The sequence below is a fragment of the Vespa velutina genome, chromosome 3 (genome assembly GCF_912470025.1).
Source record: "Vespa velutina chromosome 3, iVesVel2.1, whole genome shotgun sequence".
Classification (NCBI taxonomy): domain Eukaryota; kingdom Metazoa; phylum Arthropoda; class Insecta; order Hymenoptera; family Vespidae; genus Vespa; species Vespa velutina.
This window is the reverse complement of record NC_062190.1, coordinates 9,172,267-9,182,266: the sequence shown is the minus strand read 5'-3', so window position 1 is coordinate 9,182,266 and position 10,000 is coordinate 9,172,267. Positions and strand designations below refer to the sequence as shown.

The 10,000-nt window shown below is 27.1% G+C and overlaps 1 protein-coding gene across 1 annotated transcript in view; it reads left to right on the top strand.

Moving 5' to 3' along the window:
• Positions 1–10,000, top strand: part of LOC124947645 (phosphatidylinositol 4-phosphate 5-kinase type-1 alpha-like) — a 29,110-nt gene that overhangs the window by 3,663 nt on the left and 15,447 nt on the right. Inside the window, exons 2-10 of the mRNA XM_047490092.1 lie at positions 949–983; positions 4,432–4,560; positions 5,117–5,365; positions 5,538–5,690; positions 6,232–6,396; positions 6,565–6,780; positions 8,294–8,520; positions 8,985–9,120; positions 9,339–9,488. Of these exons, the coding sequence (XP_047346048.1) occupies positions 949–983; positions 4,432–4,560; positions 5,117–5,365; positions 5,538–5,690; positions 6,232–6,396; positions 6,565–6,780; positions 8,294–8,520; positions 8,985–9,120; positions 9,339–9,488 (1,460 nt within the window). The remainder of the gene's footprint in view (positions 1–948; positions 984–4,431; positions 4,561–5,116; positions 5,366–5,537; positions 5,691–6,231; positions 6,397–6,564; positions 6,781–8,293; positions 8,521–8,984; positions 9,121–9,338; positions 9,489–10,000) is intronic.

The following is a 10,000-nucleotide window of genomic DNA, read 5'->3' as shown; positions in this document are numbered from 1 at the left end:
TCATATTTTTCAAAAGCTCGACAATTTTGGTCTTCTCTTAAATTTTGAATAACCTGTTCCTTTTATTTGTAGTCTCTATTGAAATGACTCGCTCTGTATATCCAGCATATATATATATATATATATATATATATATGTATGTGTTGTATACACAAACATATACACACACACATATATATATATATGTATATATATATATATTATTGGAAAAGTCATACCTCGGTTAAGGCTTATATAAATACTTTTTTCTTTTTTTTTTGGAACGACCGACCGGCCTTTGATCTTTTGATCAAAGCCTTTAGTGATCTTCATATTTTTACTCCCACCACTAGCATCACTACTATTACCACTAGTATTACTATCCTATACTAATATTACTATATTACTACTATTACTACTACTACTACTACTACTACTAATATCAGTATCTTATAAATTGAACCCCTCGTTATAAAAGTACCTATAAATCGAAGGCTTCAAATTAAACCTTATGGAGTATATTGATTATCGATTACATTAAACAGAATTTGATTAGCACCAAAAATGGTACTCGGTTTGAACGTACACTCGATATTGATCCTCGACTGATGAAGTGAGTGAGTGAGAGAGAGAGAGAGAGAGAGAGAGAGAGAGAGAGAGAGAGAGAGAGAGAAAGGAAGGGGAAACAATCGTTTCCTTTTAAAAATGGCGGAAACGTTTTCCGCCGGATGAATGAAAAATTCGATTGGACGATCTTTTTAACAAGATTTTTAATCCCCAACAACATTAATAGGAATTAAATAAATTTATATGATCGTCCTTATTTAATATAAAAATAAAATTCTTAATTTAATTTATATATATATATATATATATATATATATATATATGTCTTCAATAAATTATATAATAAATGTAAAAAATTCTAATGAGAAATTCTAATGGAATAAAAATGTACGATTTTTACAGATAAATCCACGGGGGAGAAAGTAGCGGCACTTGATGTAAGTATCCTTATCTAATCTTATTTGTAACTAATACATTTTTATTAAGTATTCATCTCTCTTAAGTTTCGAAAATGAAGAAAGAAAAAAAGGAAAGAAAGAAAGCAAAAATAGAAAAATAGAAAAACGTAACTATTGACGCAATTAATTCGTTTACAATTCGAGACTTCCTTGACGTTCGAGAAATACATACTCACTTGTGCGTCAGGAGATAACGTTACTCCTATCGCGTTCGTTTTATCATTGAACGACATACATTACATTATATAGAAATAGAAAAAGAACAAAAAATAAAAGGAAAAAAAAGAGAAAGAGTGAGAGAGAACTCGTGCATACAAAGGAAAATAAATTGAAATTGAAGAAATAAAAGGTTCGAGAGAAAAACGAAGAGAGAGAGAGAGAGAGAGAGGGAGAGAGAGAGAGAGAGAGAGAGAGAGAGAGAGAAATGGAGAAAATAATGAAATTCGACAAATGTTTCTTTTCTTTCTTTTTTTCTTTCTTTTTTTCTTTCTTTTTTTCTTTCTTTTTTTTGTGTTCTTTTGTCTTTCTTTGTAATTTTTTTGGAAAAAATATCACCGAAGGTATCCAATGAAAATGATCAAGCATAATTGAAGCGAAGAAAAAAAATTTCGACAGAAAGATTAAAAAGAGAAGAAATATCGAAATTAGAATATATTTTTTATTTTCGTAATATTTCTTTGTTAAAACGTAAAAAAAGATATTTTCGACGAGAATAATCTCTTGATAGTACATAAAAAAGAAAAAAAAAATGGAATTAAAGAGAGTAAAGGAAAAATTTCGTAAATTAAAGGAAAAAGGAAGGAAATACATCGAGATTGGACGAATTTTTTTTTTTTTTTCTCTTACAATATTTCTGAATGAAATTTTTGATTGCGATAAGAATAGAATCGAAGGAAGAAAAATTCGACAGAGATAGAGAGAAAGAGAAAGAGGGGGGGAGATAGGGAGGGGTTAGGAGGAGAAAAGAAGAAAAAATAATCGAAATTGAAAAAAATTCGTTTATTTTTCTTTTTATAATTTTTTAGGAAAAAAAAAAAAAAAAAAAGAAAAAAGACTCGATCAAAGAAGATATCCAACGAAGACGATAAATACATGTCATCGTAATCAAATAAGATGAGGATAGAATTGAAAGAGAGATGAAAAAAAAAAAAGGAAAGGAAAAAATTATAACGCAATTGAACAATTTGGTCTATTTTTTTTCTTTTTCTTGTTTCTTTAGTTCTTTTTTTTTTTTTTTTTTTTTTTTTTTTTTTTCTTTTTCTTTTCCTTTCCTTTCGCATAGACAATTCTTTTTGTTCTAATTGTACGTAAAACGTAAATAGAGTATGATCAGTTGATAGTCCGTAAAATGTGAACGTGTATTAAAAACGGAGACTCTACTTGCATAACTCTCATAGTTATCGCGGTCGAAGGTGGGACGACGGGGTCGAGGAAAAACTAGGGGGGGGTGGAGACGGGGGAGGGAAGGGGGGAGGACGGGAGAAGAACACTAACGTCGCTTCGTTAATCGCCTAACGTAATACACCGACCTCGTAATCATAGTCCTAGTCATAGTGTTTGTGTCACTTTTTTTTTCTTTTTAAATTACATTCGAGAATCTAAATTAGCTGTGACGTAATATGGATTAACAAATATATAGGATTTAAAGGGAAAAATCTTGCTGTTCAAAAAAAAAAAAAAAAAAAAAAAAAAAGAAAAAAAATCTTATTATTTAAATAAATCTCTTATCCATTCGATCAGACAATAATTTATTCGACCTCAACAATCAAATTGATTTTTATTTATTAATCGTTTATTATAGAATCGTTTTTATTGAGAATTTTAATGGAAAGATTTTTTTTTTTTTTTTTTACGTAAATTCAACAATAATCATTCGATCGGATTACAATCAACTTCGTTATGATATATTTTTATATAGATGCAAACGAAAGGATATATTATATATGTTTACGTATAAAAGATAATATAATATACGTAAAGATAAAAAATTAATGAAAATTTTACGTGAATCTTTTATCTTTAATCTCTTATCGTTAATTATTCGATAATAATCATTCGATCGGATTCTAATCGATTATATTTCTATCTCCTTTTATCTATATATAAATAAAAATTTTTACATATAAAGTAATGATTTTACGTTAATTTCTTATCATTAATCGGACAATAATTGTACGATTAGATTCTAATCGATTTCATTTCTCGTTAGTTTTACGTAAGTCTAAATGAAAATCATTTGTTAGTCTTACGATAATATCTTATCATTAAAATGTTCAACAATAATTTTTAGCTTCGTTCTTAAATCATTTTTGTTTTTGAAATCATTTTCATTTATTTGTATACATTTATATAAATACGTGTAAATAGATACAAGAAAATCAATACAAATCTTACTTCAATCTCTTATCGTTAATCTGACGAATAATTTTGTTCGTATAGTATTCAAATCGATAACAATTCTATTTATTTATTTATATATTTATTTTTATTTATATTTATATACATACATATGTATAAAAAGTAATGAAAATTTTACTGTAACATTTTATATTAAATCGTTCGTGTATGATACTAAATAAAACAATTAATTTTTAATCATTTTTCTATCCATCTATTTATTATTATTATTATAATTTTTTGTTTTTTTATTATTTTCTTTATGCATAAATATATGTGAAAGTTTTTAATTACAATTTCTTATAATGATTAATCGAAGAATAATAGTTACATATTATTATTATTATTATTATTATAATTATTATTATTATTATTATTATTATTATTATTATTATTATTATTATTATTATTATTATTGGGTTGGATTATTAAATAGATCGATATTTCAAATGATTTTTATTCTATTTCTTTTTTTATTCGTTTCTTTATTTTAATGACGATCAATCAACCGGAAATGACTCAAAGTGTGTATATATATATATATATACATATAAGATTCGAGTTAGATAGATAGATCGATTTCCTTTTAATTTCTACGCGTTAAATCAGTTCTATTTCCGGACTTTAAAGAGTCGAACGATTCGTCATCGACTAGACAAGCGACTTTTCCGACCTTTCCTTTTCTTCTTTTCATTTTCTCTTTTTTTAATTTTTTTTTTTTTTTTATTTCTCCCTCTCTCTCTCTCTCTCTCTCTCTCTCTCTATTTTTCTTTCTTTCTTTCTTTCTTTTCATCAATAATATTTTTTATGTTTCACATAATCGCGATGTCCATGAACGTTGTTTATATACGTTCTTTCTGTCAAGATAATTATCTTGCTAGGAACTTAAGTATATTGGCTAGTAATACTTTATGAGTTTTTGTTTTTTTTTTTTTTGTTTTTTCTGTTTTTTTTTTTTTTTTTTTTTTTTTTTTTTTATACATATGTATCATGACATAAGGAGATATTAGACGGGCAGTTTATTTTCCAGAACTCAATAACGCAACATGGCACGGCGGGACTCAAAACCCCTGCGGGGGTGTCGAGAAATAAATCGGAAAGGGAAAGGAAGATTGGACATCGTCGCGTTGGTGTGGGAGGTGAAATCACGTACAAAAAGGTAATATAATAATTTACGAAAAAAAAAAAAATATTAAACCTAAATATTATTATTATTATATAAGTTTATATATATATATATTAATTAATTAATTAATATCGTTATTAAATAATTAATATTTCGTGTGTATTCAATTTTTATCAAATTTATTTTTCTTTTTTTTTTTTTTTCACAAAACACAAATATCATTACTATTATTGTAATTATTATTATTATCATTCTTATCATCATCATCATCATCATCATCATCATCATTATTATTATTATTGTTATTATTATTATTATTATTATTATTATTATTATTATTATTATTATTATTATTATATAACATGTGTAACATGCTTAGAATTATTGTAATTCTTTTTTTCACATTACATATAAACATTATTATTATTAGTATTATTATAATGCATATACTGATTAGTTAATTAATATTATTATCGTGTAACACAATATCGCGTGCAAAGTAATCATTATAGTAATCATATTATATAGAACATATTACTTATGTGTAATTTTTTTGTCATATCTTTTTTTATTTTATGGAAACCCATAGATACAAACGACACAGATTATGGGATCTATACAACTTGGTATACAACATGCGGTCGGTGGTCTAGCAAGTAAGCCAGAACGAGATTTACTCATGCAAGATTTCATGACCGTCGAGACAACGAATTTTCCAAGCGAGGGATCTAATCACACTCCGGCTCATCATTTCTCCGAATTTAAATTTAAAAATTACGCCCCAATTGCATTTCGATATTTTAGGGATCTCTTTGGAATTCAACCGGACGACTTTTTGGTAAATATACTACTTAAAAAAAAATTAAAAAGAAATAATTCATTCGTTCGTTTTTCTTTTCTATGAAATCAATTCAAGCATTTTAATCTAATTTTTTTTTTTTTTTTTTTTTTTGTTTTTTTTTTTTTTTTTTATTTATTTTTTTTTATTTTTTTTGTTTTGGTTTCTTCAGATGTCGATGTGTAGCGCACCTTTGCGTGAATTATCCAATCCAGGTGCCAGTGGAAGTATATTCTATTTAACGGAGGACGATGAATTTATTATTAAGACTGTACAGCATAAAGAGGGAGAATTTTTGCAAACTCTTCTTCCAGGATATTACATGGTAAAGACAAAATGAAATATGTATTTACAAAGAGCTTGTGTCCTCGTCCCTCATCCCTCTCTCTTTCTGTCTCTCTCGCTCTCTCTCTCTCTCTCTCTGTCTCTCTCTCTCTCTCCTTCCAACGCCCCATCGCAGAAAAGAAAGTTTCAAAGTGGTTTTAAAAATCGATTACTTTTCCTTGATACTTTTTTTTTTTTTTTTTTTTTTTTTTTTTTTTTTTTTTTTTTTTTTTAATTCCTAGTCAGACACTTGGTCGTTCGTTTTTATCAGATAGACTTGTAGTTTTACGATATGACCAAAAAAAAAAAAAAAAAAAAAAAGAAAAAGAAATTAATCGTCGAAAGTAAACGATTTTTAACGTCGAACTTCTCGATCTCAATTTCGATAATAATACAACATGATCTAATTAGACTATTAACAAATGACATGCCCAATTTGTCTCCATTATATCTTTATTATCTTTTATTTATTTTATTGTCTATTCTATTTTTTCTTCTTTTTTTTTTCTTTTTTTTTTTCTTTTTCTTTTTTCTTGTTTCAGAATTTAAATCAGAACCCAAGAACACTGTTACCAAAATTTTTCGGCTTGTATTGTTATCGTTGTAACAGTAAAAATGTTCGATTAGTCGCTATGAATAATCTACTTCCGTCGTCAGTAAAATTGCATCAAAAGTACGATCTTAAAGGGTCGACGTATAAGAGAAAGGTATGTTTAAGTTTAGACATTTACTATAATCGCATTTTATTCTTTCATATTTAATCTGTCAGCTTTATAATGTTTCTTTATCTTTTGTTTCTTTTATTTATTTTTTTTTTTTTTTTCTTTTCTTTTTTTCATTTTTTTTTTTTTTTTTTTCTATCCATCACTTTTCAGGCATCAAAGATGGAAAGATCGAAGTCGTCACCAACGTACAAGGATTTAGATTTTATGGAACACCATCAGGAAGGAATCTTTCTCGAAGCAGACACATACAATGCACTTGTCAAAACTATACAACGTGATTGTCGCGTTTTAGAGAGTTTCAAGATCATGGATTATTCTCTTTTAGTTGGGATACATAATCTTGATCAAGCAGCAAGGGAAAAAGCTGTAAGCAAACAAATAATTGATGCATATATTTTCGTTTTTCCTTTTACTTTTTTTTCTTTTCTTTTTTTTTTTTTTTTTTTTTTTTTCAATTAATTAAATCCTTTTAACTACGATAAAACTGAATAGCTAATATTATTATAACGAAATTATAATGAACGATGTTTCGATCCATCAAATTTTGAGTAGTACTCAAAGTACGTTTGTTATCGCGAAATCGGTGAAATTTTGAAACTGAAAAGAAAAAAAAAAAAAAAAAAAAAAAATAGATAAATCCGGGAATTTTTTTATCATTAATTTTATCGATATGATTCGGCAATATTTATATTCTAAGGAATATTCCGTGATTTTTGAACAATTTTTCGATGTTGCAAAAAAAAAAAAAAAGAAAAACGTTGGACAATCCTCGCCTTAAATAATACATTTATCCATTATTACAAAAACTAATGCATTGATTATAAATTATAATTATTTTTATGTGTATATATTTCTTCGCATTTTATTGTTCACGATAGTATGTTGTAATTTGACGATATCAATATTCTATAGATATTTCGCGATTTTTAAAAGATTTTCCGAGGATTCGACATTGCAAAAAAAGAAAGTTGGAGAATCCGTATCTCAAACGACATATTTATCAATTATATTTTTTTTTTTTTTTCGTATTATTATAAACGATACAGCATGAACGATTCGACAATATTATTTTTCTTGTAGAAATATATCTCGCGATTATTTATAAAAAAAAAAAAAAGATTTCCGAGGGTTTGACGTTGCGAAAAAAAAATGGCTTCGTTAATGCCTATCTAAAAAAAAATACATTTATCGATATCCTTGTTAGTACTACAAAAAGTAAACGCGTTTCTATACGTTAGAATATTTTTATTTTATAAATTTTTGTTTTTTTTTTTTTTTTTAATAAATATATTATAAAATATTTTTATGAACAAAGTGGATATATATGTGCGTTCGAATATCACAAATGGAACCATTATAGTATCTCTTCGTTATAATTCGTTATAATTTGCATGTAATTAGAAGATGAATTAATAAAATGTAGTATCACTATAATCTGTTCAATGAGATTAGACAAAGTCCGAGAGACGTAAACAAAAACAATTTAACGATAATCAATAATCATTTGATTTTATTTTATTTACACCGATAAAATTTGTTACCAAGTATATGAATGATATCAATCGTGAATACGTTCCTGACAATATCACGTCTTCGTCACCTGGACTTTTTGTTTACATCTTCTGACACCTCGTCTCGTTGAAAACAAACTTTCATAAAAATCTGTTGTCAGAGTAAATAGATCTAATCAATTTCGCAGAAAACGCTCTTGCGTTCTTTCGTATTAATAAATTATACCAAGAGACGTTTAACGTGTCTTATTTAATTGAAAAAAAAAAAAAAAAAAAAAAAAAAAAAAAATAAAATAAAATAAAATAAAAGAAAAAAAAAAAAAATTACAAGAAAACATTTCTATAAAATTGTTGATTCGTTTCTTTAGCAAGAACAAAGAATATCAGCCAGTGCCGACGACGAGATTGGTGATGTCGCAGGCGAGGGTGGTGCTTTTATTCAAACGGATAGAGAACGCGATAGAGAGGACAGAATAGGTGCTACGGCATTGAATCGATCGAGAAGCATAAACAGGCAAAGGTTGGTCGCTCATAGTACAGCTATGGAGAGTATTCAAGCTGAGAGCGAACCGATCGACGAAGAGGACGATGTTCCGTGAGTATTTTTTTACCTATAAATTTAACTTGATTGAAAATCTCTCTCTCTCTCTCTCTCTCTCTCTCTCTCTTTCTCTCTCTCTTTATTGCTTTCTTGCTCTCATGCTCTCTCTTTCTCTCTCTCTCTCTCTCTCTCTCCCTCTCTAATAGAAACGTTGTAAAAAAATTAAAAGTTCCTAAATGAATAAGCGTTTAAAGTCTTTAGGCGCTTTTAAAAATTTCGTTCAAACTATAGAACTAGTTTTTATATTATAAAACTTTGAAAAAAATTCAATTGACTTTTAACATCACCTGGAAACTTTTTACTATTCTCTCTCTTTTCTTTCTATCTCTCTCTCTCTCTCTCTCTCTCCCTCTTCCAAATGTGTTGAAATTAATGATTTGTTAAATAATTTGTTAAATATAATTTTCAAGAGTGAAGTATCTAAATGGTAAACATAAATTATTATTTTTTCTTCCTAGCAGTCCTGGTGGTATACCTGCAAGAAATGCTCGTGGTGAACGGCTATTATTATTTCTTGGTATCATTGACATTTTGCAGAGCTACAGACTTAAGAAGAAGCTCGAGCATACGTGGAAATCGATGATACACGATGGTGTAAGTTAAATATTTATTATATTATTGACAAATGTATATATTTATTAATTATGATCAAATATTTCTTATTGTCAATTTTGTTATCGTTGTATTCTTGATTAATTTGACCTTTTTGAAATTGATTTTTATCAACAACAATATGAATAAAAACAAAAATAAATATTTATATATATGTAAGAGAAGGGTTTAAAAAATATTTTTTGTTTTCCTTTTTACAGGATACAGTATCAGTACACCGACCAGGATTTTATGCTCAGCGTTTTCAAGACTTTATGGCCAAGACAGTATTCAAGAAGATACCTTCACGTAAGTACCATCCTAATCAGCCTCTACTAGCAAACTTGACGTCAATGTTGACACTAAACAAGGCTCATTCTTAAGTTGTAAGTGAAACCTTTTGACAGATTTATTATCTTTGATGGGTATTGCTTTCTGATTGATTTAATCCGTCGTCTTTGTTATTCCATTTTCATTTCTGCTCGTTCTTTTATTTCTCTCTATTTCTTCTTGTAATCATTTTTTTTATTATAACGTTAATCTTAAACAATAATCCTACCGTGTAATTATCTTTATCGGTTAACAAAGTTAATGCATTACTTTTTAAAGTCACATTCATGAAGACGATTAGAAAGATAATTTTTTCTTAACTTTTTAACTATTGACTGTGATTAAACATACTTTTTTTTCTGTCTGTTTAGTATATACATATACATGTATACATATATATATATATATATATATATATATATATATATATGCATATACCGTGATTCAACCATATGCAATGTTATACAATGACATCTTTTCTTTTTTTCTTTGTCTTCTTTCTTTTTCTTTTTTTTTTCTTTTTCTTTCTTCTTTTTTCTTTTTTCCCTTGGAA